Source organism: Heptranchias perlo, chromosome 37 (assembly GCF_035084215.1).
Source record: "Heptranchias perlo isolate sHepPer1 chromosome 37, sHepPer1.hap1, whole genome shotgun sequence".
NCBI classification, from domain to species: Eukaryota; Metazoa; Chordata; class Chondrichthyes; order Hexanchiformes; family Hexanchidae; genus Heptranchias; species Heptranchias perlo.
This window is the reverse complement of record NC_090361.1, coordinates 1,821,911-1,838,651: the sequence shown is the minus strand read 5'-3', so window position 1 is coordinate 1,838,651 and position 16,741 is coordinate 1,821,911. Positions and strand designations below refer to the sequence as shown.

The 16,741-nt window shown below is 44.6% G+C and overlaps 1 protein-coding gene across 2 annotated transcripts; it reads right to left on the bottom strand.

Annotated features, from left to right (window-relative positions):
* Nucleotides 1–1,914: 1,914 nt before the first annotated feature.
* LOC137304362 (intercellular adhesion molecule 1-like) lies at nt 1,915–16,197 on the bottom strand. Of its 2 annotated transcripts, none has more exons than XM_067972924.1 (7): nt 15,827–16,117; nt 10,867–11,139; nt 10,108–10,422; nt 9,099–9,374; nt 8,154–8,468; nt 4,014–4,295; nt 1,915–3,043 (listed from the first exon to the last, which is right to left on the bottom strand). In XM_067972924.1, the coding sequence occupies exons 1-7, from the start codon at nt 15,891–15,893 to the stop codon at nt 2,835–2,837; spliced, it is 1,737 nt and encodes a 578-aa protein (XP_067829025.1). In that variant the 5' UTR covers nt 15,894–16,117; the 3' UTR covers nt 1,915–2,834. The 2 variants fall into 2 exon arrangements, 1 of the variants encoding a protein (XP_067829025.1); XR_010958564.1 differs by lacking the exon at nt 1,915–3,043 and adding an exon at nt 6,805–7,294 and having other exon boundaries at nt 4,209–4,295; nt 15,827–16,197.
* Nucleotides 16,198–16,741: the final 544 nt, after the last annotated feature.

Sequence of the window (16,741 nt, the reverse complement as noted above, 5' to 3'; positions counted from 1 at the left end):
TCAGCTTCACCAAAACTCTGCTGTCTGTATCCTAAACCGCAAGTCCTGCTCACCCATCACCCCTGTGCTCTCTGACCTAAATTGGCTCCTGGTTCAGCAATTTAAACCTTGATTTAAAAATTCTCATCCTCATGTTTAAATCCCTTCATGGCCTCGCTCCTCTCTATCTCTGTAACCTCCTCCAGCCCTACAACTGTCTGAGAACTCTGCGCTCCTTCAACTTTGGCCTTTTGTGCATCCTCCGCTCCCTTGACCCCACCATTGGCCACTATGCCTTCAGCTGTCTAAGCCCTATGTTCTGGAATTCCTTCCCTAAACCTTTCTGCATCTCCATCTCCCTCTCCTTCTTTAAGAGCCTCCTTAAACCTTCCTCTTTGACCAAGCTTTTAGTTACCCCTCCTAATATTTCCTTCTTTGGCTCGGCATTCATTTTTATCTAATTATGCTTCCGTGAAATGCCTGAAATGTTTTTCTATGTTAAAGGTGCTATGTAAATGCACGTTTCTTTTGTTGTTTTCATTGTTGTTGGAATCCTGTTTTATAACTTTACACAGAACCATAATTACAGTCACTTATTTTTTTCAGGCCTCTGATGGACTTAAGCCTCAAAGCTGGGGGTACATATCGAGGACTCATGGTTGAGTTAAAAGCTTTTGAAGAGTTAATGGTAAGAGAAATTAAACTGATTAATTTGATTGCTTTGGCAAAGCCTTATTGTCACACTGGCCTTTGACTTCAGACAAGAAATAGGTATAATTGACCATGCATTTTCAAATGTTATCACCATGACAATAATGGTGATGCAGACAGAGTCATTTCCAAAACTGGCTAAGTATCTTATCCTGAGGCGGTTTAGTGCCAAGACCATTTCAGCAGACTGGAATTCCGTGATCCCTTTGACTATAAATCTCTTTCTTTGGTTTTTACACCAATTCCTAGTTAGACACAACTGGGGCTCTTTAGAAAAGCCCGTTTTTCAGGCACTAAAGCGGCCTCCTAATCTTCCGATATGGTGGAGAGGAAGCGGCACAAATTACAAGCTGGAAATGTGCCGCCCACCTGGTTGCTAAAGGCCTGAAAATCGTCGTGCAGTGCCCACCCCTGAAACAGGCATTAACCCCTGTGCATATGCAAATAAGGGGCCTAGTGCCTCTTTAAGGCCCCCACTGCACGATTGGCATGTGCCGAGGCTGCACTCAGGAAAACCAGGCCTAACTGGCAATCCTTAAAGCAACCAACAAGGTAAGTGTTTAAAATATACTTACCTGAACGTGGATCCGGGAGGAGCAGAAGTGCTGCTCCCTACCCCACATTCAAAGAACATGGTCCGGTGCCGGACATCGATCCCCCTCCGATTGCCACCGCTACCACCACCACCTCCTCGCAGACCAGCGCTACCTCTCCCTCCGCCCATTGCTACCTCCACCGAGGCACCACTATCTCCCCATCCGGTCACCCCACTGCCTCCCCGAATTTAAACTCAAAACATTTTGAAATATCACATTTCTTATTTCCTTAACATGATGTGTTATCAAAGCTGCTGCACTCCGCTCTCCAGTGAACGGCTCATTCTAGAGTTGTAAGCATTCTTCACAACTATGACGGATGTATCAGAGTTTGCTCTGTGCTGTCAGACTATCCTGGCTGGTAACTCTTTCAGCAAAAAGTTCCTTTATAAAGATACTGCTCAATGGCACATTCTGTCAAAACAGACATTGTGCAGAGTCACACCTTGTCCATTCAGTTTGTTTCATGAGGCGGTCAGCCTAATTTGAATCTATTTCAGAGTAATTCCAGTGGAGTTTACTTGTATTGTACACATTGTTATTGGCTATTCATGAGAGATATCGTTAGAAAGTAAAGAAGAATATACACATTATTTAGATTAAAAATGTTCAGTTTAGGTATGAAACATTCAGTATTAACATTATTTATTAAAGTAATAACTCAGGTTTAAAAGATGCCTTTTTCAATGTTGCCATTAGAATTTACAAAACTCAGTGCATTAGCAAAATCTCTAAGACTTTAAACAACAACAAAAACAAATTGTTATGGATCATGAGTGTTGCACCTCATAGATTATAAACCGCACTTTTTGTCACAAAGGCTATAAACTGCACTTTTTGTCATAAACAGTTGTTATATCATTAGCTACAATCCTTGTTTATCTGTACAAAGAGTAGCAAAATTGCAGAAATACACCTTCATACATAAACAAGAAGTAGCACATACTTCTGCAGTTCTTCATACTATGGATGTTACATTAATGAACTGTCATAGTATACACAGTAGATGTTCAGAAAACAGAAGCATCGATGGCTCAAAAACACATCCGTTTGTAAAATATACTTTATAAAAATAATATTTCTGCCATTAAAGTAAACAGTCACAACAGAAACAGATTACTGTACAGTGTAAACAAGTCTTCCATCTAGTCTTCATTTCATTTCATTGGAAAGAAAGTTATTTTTGGAGAGTTCTGTTATCAGTGCTGAACCCATCTAGATACCAGTGTTCAGGTCACTATCCAGTGTTTGTGGAAATCAAAATAAACTTTTAAACACAGTGATTCCAAAACCGCCCAAAAATACAGACTATCCTCAGCAATGAGCTGTCCTTACAGTTAGTATGTTTCTTGTTGTGAGTAATCTTTAACACTGTAACATAGAACATAGAAAACAGGAGCAAGAGTAGGCCATTCAGCCACTGTAATCAGCGGCTTCCCTCAATAATAATATTAACAACAGGATTGTTGGGATTTCTCCCCCATATCAGCACATGAAATATCATGTTTACTGGTTAAACCTGTTTGTAATTGTTGCTATTCCACCAGGTTATGGAATGAGTTTACTTAAAGGGAGAGCTTCATCATTTTCAATTGCATAGGGGACCTGTGGATTGTTGTTGGGTTTTGCATTTCGTAGTTTATATATTCCTTTTTTATGGGCACTGGATTTGCTGCACCAGACAAAGGCTGCTATTGTCAATATGATCAATGTTAATATGATTCCTGCGATCACCAGATACAGTGTCCATGTTTCACCTATGAAAACATTCACAAAAACAATTACACGACTTATTGACAGTCCCACAGCAATATATTGATTATAAAATGCCTGATCATTTCCAAAATCCATGTATATGGCCAGTATTTTCTGTTTCAATCTCAGCCCTGATCTGCAGGTGTTCCATGTTTTCAATTATTCCCATTTTCCCATTTTACCCACTCACACACTCTATCATTCCAATACCTTTAATTCATTTAAAGCTTCTTTCCATTCTCCGATATAAAGGTCATCCCTCACCTAACAATTTCCTACTTTTCTTTTAAGCAGGTTCCAGGTCATTTCACCAATACTTCCTCTCAGTTTGTTTGTCCCTCCACTTTGCTTCTAATTCTGTTAAACTCCTTGTTCACCTTTCATTTCTCAGCCCAAAACATGTACCATCCGTCCTCACCACAGATTCTGACTGACCTGCTGGGTTTGCAGCATCTTCTGTTTTAGTTTTTCACTGAAGTTGCCCCTCTCACTATTGGAATTGAAGCCCAGCTGTGTGATGCAGCTCACTGACCTGCCAACGCCCTGCGCCATGGACTGGCAGCGTGTGGATTCACAGCTGCAACTCCCTCCTGCGGAGTTATTGCCCGGGCAGTCTGGGCAAACACAGAGCAGCAGTAAGGTGCTTCCCCACACAAAGAGAAACAATTGGAAGGGAGTGTCACTCTGGGCCACTCGGACAAATGTCCCAAAGGCTAGCTACAAAGCAGCATTGTTAGAGGGCAGGCAGGAGATTGTCTGCCTGTCCCATCGCCAGCAAGTGTGGAATGGAAAAGGAGTCTTAAAGAAGGGAGCAGAGAACAAAACATGGGGACAAAATAAATAAATCACAGAATTAACTGAACCAACATGATACTCAGGATTTATTTTGAAATAATAGAAATGTTGCTTCAGTCCTCAAAGGGTTAATTATTTATTCTTTTAAATGAGTTGTGACCAAGATTAAAAACTGACCTTTGACCCTGATGTCCACTTCCTTCTCGTCAGTTCCGTATTTATTGGTAGCTCTACATTTATAAATTCCATGATGTTCTGACGTTGCACGAGAAATACGGAGGACTCCAGGAGGGCCGGTCTCAACGTTGCTGCCCTTACTGGGGGCTTCCCACTGAAATGTAGCCGGGGGGTTTCCATTGGAGTTGCAGGTTATAGTAACCTCATCTCCTTTACTGACGTGTATTGGAGACCCTGACACGGTTTTGTTGTTTACTGATATGCTTGTGTTTTGTGGTTTATCTGGAAAAGAGAAAAAAACAATGCAAATAGGCAGGCACACCCACGGGACCACTGAAACACAGAACCACAGCAGAGCTTTGATTAGCTGGATGCCCAAACTTAGCCACATATTGCGCTCTCATCCATCTTCCAACAGTCAGTTCAGAACAGCTGTCTTCCCAACAGTTGGATTGAAGCTCAGAGAGTGTTACTCCCCGGAATTTGCTCCCAGTCGCCTGTCATTTTATGTAGCCTGGATGAAATGCAGTGTCTTTGTGTAAATATAAACTCAACAGTCACTCACTGGATCTGATTTCTTAAGGATATCACACAGGCACACTGTTCACACCCCTCAGAATAAAGGAATTTGTTCAAAAAGTAAACTTCCTGTAATGGTTACTCACACATAGGGCTCCATTTTAGCACCCGCTATTGGGGGCGTTCCTGGCGGGGGGGCTCCGAAAATCGGGGAATCCCGGAGCAGGTCGGGAGCCCGGCTCCAACCCGCCCACTTCCGGGTTCCCCACAGACGCGCCGACGTGCGCGCGCAGCCCCCCGCATGTGGGACTCCCGCAGGAAATTAAAGCCAGCGGGGTTCCACTTAACAATATTTATCTAGGTATTTCAGGTCATTAACAGACCTGATTAAGGGAATATGTCAGGAGGGGTGGGATTTTAGAAACAACTGGGACTGTTTCCCGTACTGGGGGAAACACTCCCAGTTGAAATGGACGTGTTGCAGCTATCAGCCTGTGGCAGCTGCAAAGGTCTATTTGACAGGTGTTGGGGGGGGAGACCCTCACCCATTGCAGGAGGCCACTCTGTCACTTGGGACAAAGTTTGGCCTCCACCACCCTCCTCCTGACAATCAAATTCACCAACTTGCACACTTACCCCGGGGTCCAGAGACATGTACCTACCTTGCGGACCCCCTCAGATGTACATTTTCCGGATGGGGGCCGCCGTAGCTGCAGTCATGACCTCCTCGGAGGGCGAACAGCATCACCAGCCTCGCCGGCCACGCCATCCACCTCTGACACATGGAGCTCCACAACACAGTGCTGTGACACATCCACCTGCACAGCAGGAGGGAGGGCAACCGCAGAGAGAGATGCGTCGCAGAGGGCACTACCCTCGCCACAGGGTCCACAGACCGAGGCTCAGCATCCTGGACCTCTCTGAGCAGCAGTGCACACGGAGGCTCAGAGTCACTCGACATGTAGTCGTGGACATCTGCAGCCTCCTTCATGCCGAGCTGCTCCCGGCTGGCCCGAGCACCATCTTCTTACCTGTCGCTGTCAAAGTTACCACTGCCCTCAACAACTTCTCCTCCGCATCCTTCCAGTGTGCCACTGGGGACATCGCCAACGTCTCTCAGTCGTCTGCACAAAAGAGCCCTGAAAATACATCTACACCCACTCTGCAGTGACACAATGGGTGGCATCAGTTGTGGGTCTTCATTGTGATCCTCAGGAAAGGGCATTATTGCACAAACCAGACAAGATTCGCGAAGACATGGCAGTAGTGGTGCCAATATAATATGTAATGTGAGTTGGTCAGAAATCAATAGAAGTAAAAACCATGACAAACCCTCAAACACCCTTGTGCATCCCCATCGTGCTCACGACACGTTTGCCTTACGCTGCCTACTGCACATATGTGATGCATGCCCTGTGGCTGCAGCACAGGTAGTGGCTGGTTGAGTGAGGCTGACCGTGAGGGAGATGCACGAGAGGGTGAGTATGAGATAGAGCCATGAGATTGTATGAGGATTGGGTTGCGTGGTAGTGGCGGGATGAGTACTGGCGAGGTGAGTAGGTGCAGGTAAGATGAGGATGAGGTTTGAGTGGGTGTGAGGGGTGATGTGACAGAGTAGTGTTGGCAGTGCAGAAGGAGATGTGGGGTGGGGGCGGTGATGTGGCAGACGGAGTGTAGGGGAATGAGTAAGTGTACTCACTTCGGCTGACCTACTTAGGTCATTGCAGCGCCTCCTGCACTGTATGCAGGTGCGTGATATGTTGGTGGTGCAGGTGACCTCCTCTGCCACCTCGAGCCAGGCCTTCCTGGTGGCAGAGGCAGGCCGCTTCCTCCCGCCCGCCGGGAGGGGATGATCTCTGTCCTCCCCCTCCTCCTCACCCCATCTAATGATACCTGGAGTGAGGCATCATTAAACTGGGAGCAGCCTTCCCCCTGGGCTGCTCCATGCTGTAATTTTTCCTATTTGTTGCAGCATCTGTCAGTGGAGGACTGCCCCTTTAAATAGGGCTCCTCTGCTGACAGACCTTACTGCGCATGTGCAGCCCGCCCGCCGCGCAGCTCAGCAGTGGGGAACCCGGAAGACAAGGTAAGTGGATCCAATTAGGCTGCGATCGCGCGTGGGGCAGACTGATTTCACCGGGCGCGTTACCCACACGCCCAATAGCCCCCCCGCCGCGAACCCGCAGCCCTGGCAATAACGAGCCCATAATGACTGCATTCAGAGAGGAGTTTTTGGACCCATACTCATTGGTGACCCTACACATGTACTGACCACCATCCCTCAGTTGGACTGATGGGATGTGGAGTTTCTCTCTGAAGTATATTTGTTCATCTTTGATCCAGGACACTTGGGGAGCTGGGTTCCCTGCTGCATTACATGATAAGGTCTGTGACTTCCCTTCGATCCAGTCGTCAGCTGTTTTACGGACCTGTGCTTCTGTTGGAGGATCTATAAAGTTTATTGGAATAAAATATTGAAACATGAATTTGAACATCACAAAACTCAAGTATTCTTCAAATCTTTCTTTCTGGTGCTCTCCAGATGTCAGTGCTCAGAATAAAACATGCTTCTATTTTAAAACACCATCAAGCACTCCCAGGTCAAATATAGCACAGGACAGATGCAGAGTAAATCTCCCTGAACTCTGCAACAAATATAAAGCAAATTTCTGAATGCTGCTTTTCATCTCCTTTATTGACGTGTACTGGAGACCCTGACGCGGTTTTGTTATTTATTGATATGGTTGTGTCCTGTGGTTTACCTGGAAAAGAAATGTTAAATAATATTAAAGTAAGAAGGTGTTTGGAGCACCAGCACAGCAGTGGTGGGACACAAGTTCAACCTCATTGTCAGCGAGTTCCCAATCCCAGCCGTGTAAACGTGGGACACACTCCAGAAACCAAGGCCCAGAAATTCAGTGGTGCCGCTCCCATTTTCTGGGTCAAAATGGGTGCCTAAGCATCCAATATGGCGCACTCATTATGAAGTGTAAGTGCGCTGCCCACCATATTGGGTCCGTAGGCGTCCAGGGTGCACACCAGAACTATTTAAAAGAATATGCCCAGTGCCCATAGTTCAGGTACCCAATCCCTTTTATTACCTGAGTTGTCCTTCTGTGTGCTCCCTCCAGGACAGGATGTCCCCCTGTGGTCCAGTGTTCAGTACTGTACACAATACTCAAGGTGGAGTGAGCCAGCGCTTTGTACAAGCTGCCCTGCACTTGCTGGGACTGGTGCTCTGTCCCTCCAGCTCCCCATCCTGAGATCACATTGGCCTTTCCAGCCCCGCAAATTGTGCTGATGGTTTATCAGAGTTTGCCACTAACCCCCTCTCCCCCAACCACTCACCCCGATTCCTCCAGTGTATTGTTTCCAATAGACTGTTCCCATTTAACTTGTACACCCACTGTTTCTTTCCCTCGCTCATGTTCACGCCTTTGAATTTTTCTACATTAAATGATATCTTCCACTTTGTGGCTCAATCCCCCAGCCTATCCAGATCCCACACCAGATCAAAATGGCAGACTACCTCTATCTTGTTTTTATTTTTTACAAATCTGAGTATTTAGCCCATTCTCTAAAAGAGGAAAATCAACCCATTATTGCTCAAGTGGAACTTACAGTAAGTTTGTAGAGTCACAGAGGAGTTTGTTATTGGTTTTGTAGTGTTGGAGCCCAAGTCCACTTCTGCCAAGCAGGTGTACTCCTGTCCATCATCTGACCCACTTGCAGTTAAATTGAAGACATTCCACAATCTTTTATCTTCATCCGGGAAACCTTTTTCTCCTGTGGAAACTCTCTGAACAATTTCACTCCCTCTCAGCCATGTGAGTATGAGTTTATTCTTTGGATAGACCCTCGGACCAATACACTCCAGACTATAGGTTTTGTTAACCTTCAGCACTTCAGGGGGTGAAGTAATCTTTAACTCTCGATCTGTTAAATCACAGTTAACACAATTCACTGAAATAAATGTGTCTGAATATTCGTACATGCCCCCCCACCTGCAATTCAATACATGATTCACATCCAGAAACAATTCAGTGACATAACTTCCCTTATTATACAAGTACACAGCACTGTTGTTCCCCATGGAGGAAAAAGCATGAACATCCACCCAAATTGAGGCAGAGCTGGGGACAGAGTGACTGATATCCTGTGAAAGCAACAACATCCTGAGGTGACTTCTCCCCATGAGATGAAGGCAGCTTCTTCAAACACTGTTCAGACACTAGGGTTTTACTACCTTTATTAAAAGATGCTAAGGCCGGCTCGATGCTGCACCATGGAGTGGTAGGATATGAACTTCCTCCTGTAAAGTCTTAGACCTGCTTTACTTGCCTCCCCTTCATTTGATGACTGTCTATTAACCCAACTAAGATCAGGATCAAACTGTGTCTGAGTGTAAACCCACTTCCTACCACTCTGGAGCACAGTTCAGAATCTCACCAGCACCAGGCTACCCTAAATCAGACATGTTCTGGACATCCTTGAAGAGTTTACCCTGTCCCCACCTTCATTTTATGCCAGGTAATCAAATATCTTAGAACAAGAGTTTTCACTTACTGTATACGGTGACCACCTTTTTCTCCTCCTTCAGCTTATTATTATCTGATAAACAGATTATACTGCATGGCACTACCAAATCCCATTTCTGGATACTCGGGAATCTGTCTGTGATCCAGTCACGACTGTTCGTTCTGTTAGGATGTATCCCTGGTTTATATTCCACAGTCATTGATGGGTGTGCACATGTTGTACTGCAGTTCACCTCCAAAGGGTCTCCAAATTCCACAGCTGAGGGAATTATGTTGATCCAAACCTCAAATCCAGCCACGTTTGCTGCCAGGGAAACAAATCACAGTAAATACAGGGATATGGAATCCATTCAATGTAGGGCCTGTTGAGAGTAACTCCCCAAGGTAACAGTGCATTTTCAGTCCACGGTAATAAATGGCTCTTTGAATGAATACTCCAGGTAAGAGGCATAAAATTACCTGCTGTGGTTTTCACCACTGTCAGCAGATGCTTCGTAAAAATAATTAATATAAAAATAACTGGCATGAGTTGCTTCAGTTCTTAGTTTCCCTTTAATTGTTGCTGTAGTCTGTATCATACAATTATACCAACTAATTGAAAGAGTAATAGTGAGGGACAAGAGAGATAGAGAGAGAGAAAAACAGGAGCGTGTTAGAGCGAGGTGAACAAGAGAGACAGGAAGGGACAGAGAGAGGAACAGGGGAGGGTTAAAGGAAGACAGAGACAAATAGGAGAAAATGGAGAAAGAGAGAGAAAAAAGAGGAGAGAGATGGAAGCAGGAGCGGGACAGAAAAAAACAATTGAGGGACAGAGAAAAACAGAACAAAAAAGGAAATAACATGAAAGATAGGGAGACGAGATGAGAATAAAAAGAGAGAGGAACAAGAGAGGCAGTGAGAGAAAAGGGAGAGGGATAAGAGAGAAAGAGAAATGGGAGAGGGATCCTCTATCTTGTTTTTAATTTTTACAAATCTGAGTATTTGGCCCATTCTCTAAAAGAGGAAAACCAACCCATTATTGCTCGAGTGGAACCTACAGTAAGTTTGCAGAGTCACAGAGGAGTTTGTTATTGGTTTTGTAGTGTTAGAGCCCAAGTCCACTTCTGCCAAGCAGGTGTACTCCTGTCCATCATCTGACGCACTTGCAGTGAAATTGAAAACATTCCACAATCTTTTATCGTCATCCGGGGAACCTTTTTCTCCTGTGGAAACTCTCTGAACAATCTCACTCCCTCTCAGCCATGTGAGTATGAGTTTATTCTTTGGATAGACCCTCGGACCAATACACTCCAGACTATAGGTTTTGTTAACCTTCAGCGCTTCAGGGGGTGAAGTAATCTTTAACTCTCGATCTGTTAAAGAAGAATCACAGTTATCAGAATTCACTGAAATAAATGTGTCTGAATATTCGTACCATGCCCCCACCCCTGCAATTCAATACTTGATTCACATCCAGGAGCAATTCAGTGACATAACTTCCCTTATTATACAAGTACACAGCACTGTTGTTCCCCATGGAGGAACGTCCACCAAAATGAGGCAGAGCTAGAGACAGAGTGACTGATATTCCGTGAAAGCAACAACATCCCGAGGTGACTTCTCCCCATGAATGAAGGCTGCTCATATTTGTATGTGGAAGTTGAACAAGTGACGGACAAAGTAAAAATGCTGCTTCTTCAAATACTGTTCAGACACTAGGGTTTTACTACCTTTACTTAAAAGAATCTAAGGCCAGCTCAATGCTACACCATGGAGTGGTAATGGTAATCAAATATCTTAGAAGAGTTTTCACTTACTGTATACAGTGACCACCTTTTTCTTCTCCTTCAGCTTATTAACAGATAAACAGATTATACTACAGGGCACTACCAAATCCCATTTCTGGACACTCGGGAATCTGTCTGTGATCCAGTCACGACCGTTCGTTCTGTTAGGATGTATCCCTGGTTTATATTCCACAGTCATGGATGGGTGTGCACATGTTGTACTGCAGTTCACCTCCAAAGGGTCTCCAAATTCCACAGCTGAGGGGTTTGTGTTGATCCAAACCTCAAATCCAGCCACGTTAGCTGTCAGGGAAACAAATCACAACAGATCCAGGAAAAGTACTTTTTTTAATAAATGAACTCATAAATTAAATCCCCAAGGTAACTGCACTCTTTCATTTTGAATCAGAGCACATCAACAGTGGAAAAAACTGTGATTACTGGAAATCGAAACAGGATGCCCACGAAACAAAGGGGGTTTCATTAGGAGGAGGTCAAGAATTCAAATTCACTAACTGCTTTCAAAAAGAGGGAGTTAATAAGTCATTAATAGATTTTAAAATGCCAGAAAAAGTGTTTCCGGCCCAACGAGGAGGGAGGCATTGCTGGACTTGGTTCTGGGGAATGAGGCGGGCCAAGTGGAGCAAGTATCAGCGGGGTAACATTTAGGGAGCAGCAATCATAGTATCATAAGGTTTAGAATAGCTACGGAAAAGGACACGGACCACTCTAAAGTGAAAATACTCAATTGGAGGAGGGCCAATTTCAGTGGGATAAGAACAGATCTGGCCCGGGTAAATTAGAATCAAAGATTGGCAGGCAAAACTAACTGAACAATGGGCGGCCTTTAAGGAGGAGATGGTTCAGGTCGAGTCTATGTATATTCTCACGAGGGAGAAAGGTAGAGCAATTAAAGCCAGAGCTCCCTGGATGACAAAAGAGATAGAGAGTAAGAAGAAGCAGAAAAAAGGGGCCTATGACACATGTCAGGTTGATAACACAAGTGAGAACCAAGCTGAATATAGAAAGTTCAGAGGGGAAGTGAAATAAGAGGGGCAAAGAGAGAGTATGAGAATAGACTGGCGGCCAACATAAAAGGGAAATCCAAAAGTCTTCTTTAGGCATGTAAACAGTAAACGGGTAGTAAGAGGAGGGGTGGGGCCAATCAGGGACCAAAAAGAAGATCTACTCATGGAGGCAGAGGGCACCTGTCTTTACTAAGGAAGAAGATGCTGCCAGAGTCTCAGTAAAGGAAGATGTAGTTGAGATACTGGATGGGCTGATAATTGATAAAGAGGAAGGAATTAAGGGTACTAGAAAGCTTGCTGTATTTAAAGTAGATAAGTCACCCGGTCCGGATGGGATGCATCCTAGGTTGCTGAGGGAAGTAAGGGTGGAAATTGCGGAGGTACTGGCCATAATCTTCTTAGCTACAGGAGTGGTGCCAAAGGACTGGAGAATTGCAAATGTTACACCCTTGTTCAAAAAAGGGTGTGAGGATAAACCCAGCAACTACAGGCCAGAAGGTTTAACCTCAGTGGTGAGGAAACTTTTAGAAACAATAATTTGGGACAGAATTAGCAGTCACTTGGACAAGTGTGGATTGATTAAGGAAAGTCAGCATATATTATTATCTGATGAACAGATTATACTGCATGGCACTACCAAATCCCATTTCTGGACACTCGGGAAACTGTCTGTGATCCAGTCACTACCGTTCCTTCTGTTAGGATGTATCCCTGGTTTATATTCCACAGTCATTGATGCGTCTGCACATGTTGAACTGAAGTTCACCTCTAAAGAGTCTCCAAATTCCACAGCTGAGGGAACTGGATAAGTACTTGAAAGGATAAAATTTTTGCAGGGCTACGAGGATAGAGCGTGGGAATGGGACTAGCTGGATTGCTCTTACATAGAGCCAGCACGGACTCAATGGGCCAAATAGCCTCCTTCCGTGCTGTAACCTTTCTATGATTCTATTCTACGATTCTAAGAGCTGTAAATGATAGAAATATCAGCTCAGCCTTGGGTTGGACATGCAAGCATTGGAAAGACCAAATAATGAGCCAGCCATGACTGCAAAATGGAAGGGAAAGCAGCAGATTGTGATTGTTTGCAAGATCACAAGTTAGGTTCAGACGAAGAGAGTCCTTTAGCCATTTTTTTATTATCTTTCTAGAATAGAGGCAGAAACCCTCATCACATTTACAAAGTACCTGGATATGCACCTGAGGTGCCATAACCTACAAGGCTATGGACCAAGTGCTTGGGTGGCTCATTTTCAGCCGGCGCAGACACGATGGGCCGAATGGCCTCCTTCTGTGCTGTAAATTTTCTATGATCCTATGAATTACTACCTTACTATCTCCCCAATTAGCTATTTCAGAAATTAGTGCTGTGTCCAGGCCAAATGCAGTGTTCTGCTCTCAACCACCCTTCTTGTTCCAGCTGACGACATCCCTCTGTGTAAGTAATTACTTCCTGATCCCTATCCTCAATTTAGGCTTCAATACCATGCTATTCTCCTGTTGGCCTGGATTATCTGCATGTACAGTTCTCAGTTAACTTTTCCTATCCTAATAGATATCTTATATACCTTTATACAGAAACATCTCCTTTTTGAGACTGAAGAGCCCCAGATAATCTAGTTGTCCTTCAAAGTTCTTTCATCAGGGATCAATTTCATTGGTCTCCTCTGGACCATCTTCAGGATGTGGATAGACTTTTATCTTGTGATGACCAGCAGAATAGTCAGCACTTCAAGTATGGCCTCACCACAGCTTTAGCATAACCTCTGGGAATTGAACCCAGCTCACTTGGTGGTATAACCCAACCTGTTCATTTTGTTTACTACAGTCTCAAACTGGCAGAACCAATCAAAAAATGAGTGGAGAATCATAGGATCATAAGAGGAGGCCATTCGGCCCATCGTGCCTTTGCCAGCTCTTTGAAAGAGCTATCCAATTAACTAATCAGCCATATTTCTGCACATTTAATGCCCCATCCAATTCTTTTGGTCAGATTTTGTACAGGCACCTGAAGCACCTGCCAATTTGCTGTTAGTTAAATTAAAACCAGGCTCTGACAACATGCTTTAAATATCCACACAATTTCCTGGTGTTTACACTGTTTGTGCAGTTGGATCCTCCTTGTCTCCCTCTATTTCTGTTCCTCTTCATCCTCTGTACTTGCCATGTACCATGGAATTCCCAGGTGGAATGATATTCAGAACGGAGCAGAGGTGGTAATGATGGTGATGGGGAGGGTCTAAAGACTTCTGCCAGGCAGTAAGTCGACACTCTGTGCACTAAACATCACTTCCAGCAGAAATTTGAATGAAGGGGAAAATGGGCAGGGACACTCCTGGACCATTTCCTGCCCCTGAACATCCAAATTTCGTCAATCAGCAGAGAGTGGGCAAAAGATTCCCACATGGAGGCAAATCCCTACTTAAAATCAATGAACACGCACAAATTTTTCACACTCCCAGCACTAAAAGAATTTTTCAGCACATCCAAATTTTCTGCAGCCACACCAACTATCCCAATATCTTTCATTCAGATTTGGGGAATTATTGCTGAATTATTTAAGGATGGTGGGTGGGAGAATAAATAGTGAGGGGGAAACAGAGGTGAAGAAAGGGCTTTACTTTGGAATCAGTTATCCTAACCAAGTTCACTGTTCTGCAAGGTTTTGAGCTGTACAAAGTTCAGATGTAAGAGACGGGGGTGGGGGCGGTAAAAGTTACAAGCTAATGCTTCTGGTGCGGTACCTCGATTGAGAGGAGGGCAACTGGACAATGAGCATGGAGGTCAACACGTCAGGTTCACCATCCTCAAAATTTCAGCCATTAAGAACCAGAAAATTGGAAGGGCTGCAAATCAGGCTTTGTGCCCATTTGTTTGATCTGCCCTTCTGTTGAGTGAGGCCTGCGTGGGGAGCACTAACATTTAAAAGCAATGCTACAAAGAAGGCTCATCCATACAGTCTGGAGAATGGAGGAAGGATGTCAGGTTTGAAAGCTGACACTAATAATTCCATTACACACGATGTGGAGATGCCGGTGATGGACTGGGGTTGACAATTGTAAACAATTTTACAACACCAAGTTATAGTCCAACAATTTTATTTTAAATTCACAAGCTTTCGGAGACAACATTCCACATTCCACAACATTCACCTGAGGAAGGAGGAAGCCTCCGAAAGCTTGTGAATTTCAAGTAAAATTGTTGGACTGTAACTTGACTCCATTACACAGGAGGAGGGACAGGAAGGAATGTAGGAATTCCAGAGCTCTGGTCTGCCTGGGAAACTGCTACCCTTTGTGTGGGAACATCGACACTGGAACTCTTTGGATCTTCAGTTACTCATTGTAACTTTGCACAAATCTGCCGGAACTGCTGGTATCAAAATGATGGCAGCAGCAATAGCCAGTCACCGCCACTTGGAACTTGTGTTTTTTATAGTGTCTGGTGGGCTTTTCAGACCCGACTGGCTGAAAATAGGCGAATGTCCCGTCGGTTGTCCACACCGTCCAGAGCAGGAGAATGGGCGTGGGGGCTGCTTGCAGAGGATTTGCCTGCCCCGCTCCAATGGGCAGTGTGATGGTGGCTGTCCTTACCACAAAGCACAGTGAAGGGTACAAGGGAATGGCCACTGTTCTCAGTGTTTTACACGGAAACGTTTGGCTCATCGATTACAAGGCAAAAATAATCGGGACGTAACTGGAAGCGCTGCAGAGCCGCAAATGTAGCCTTTTGCACAAGATGAGCCCTCGCCCTGAGGTGAGCGGGACTGTGCACTTGTCTACCCCTTAATTAGAGAACGCAGACAACCCCAAGTTAATATTTCCCAATGTTGAATTAAAATAGAACAGGAAACCGCAAAAACTCCACAAGATAAACCATCAGGTCCCAAAGATCTAACTGTCCCGACCGTGAATATAGTAATTTATACAATCTACTTATATTTAAAAAGTATTTTAGCCCACCTGTTATACTGAAAGTTAACATTGAAAAGTATATATACTCAACGGATGAAATGAGCCTGAAATCCATAACTCCGGGGTTGAGAGAGAATTTCACCAGATCCCCCAGCGCAGTCTGCGATCCAACCGGCCGATGCCTGTGAGAGAGGTTCCGTCACAGGCAGGTCGGTATCAAGCAATACGCCGTCCACCGCCCTTTCCAGGAATTGAAAATGATTTTGGAACTGAACAGGGGAAATTCCAAGAGTACTTCCTCTGTGGTTTCCTCTCATTTTAACATTTTACACATTAATCGGGCTTTTTTGATTGCTTTTCCGATTTCCCTGTATTATTAGAATCTTACAGCTCTTTGAAAGAGCGATCCAATTACTCCCATTCCCCTGCTCTTTCCCCACAGCCCTGTATTTTTTCTTCTCCAAGTATTTATCCAATTCCGTTTTGAAAGTTACTATTGAATCTGCTTCCACCGCCCTTCCGGGCAGTGAATTCCAAATCGTAATAACTCCCTGTTTCCTCATGTTGCCTCTGGTTCTTTTGCCGATCTTCTTAAATCTGTGTCCTCTGGTTACCAACCCTTCTGCCACTGGAAACAGTTTCTCCTTATTTGCTCTATCAAAACCATTCATGATTTTGAACACCTCTATCAAAACCAGCAATCTCAGCTTCTCCAGTCTCTCCACATAAATGTTTTTGTTGGACAGTTCACAGGCTTCCTGCTCTAGTGGCGGTAGAGGGGAGAATAGAGAGTCCCCATGTACCAGCTTCAAGACCCTGGCCACTGGGCTGCAGGCTGCTGCCTCTCAGGGCTTTCAGGACCTATAGCTACCGTTAGACCATTGATCCTGCTGATGAGTTGGGACACATATGTGGGGCTGGCCCAATGGAATGGTGACAACTGGAGGAGACCTGCCTGACACT

Bases quoted from the DNA above. Each gene is read 5' to 3' on its own strand.
- LOC137304362 (XM_067972924.1), bottom strand. From the start codon at position 15,893: ATGGATTTCAGGCTCATTTCATCCGTTGAGTATATATACTTTTCAATG. The intron at 9,375-10,107 runs GTAGGTTCCACT...TTTCCCTGGCAG, and splicing joins TGTGACTCTGCAAACTTACT to CAAACGTGGCTGGATTTGAG. The intron at 3,044-4,013 runs GTCAGTTTTTAA...ATGTTTTCATAG, and splicing joins AGTGGACATCAGGGTCAAAG to GTGAAACATGGACACTGTAT.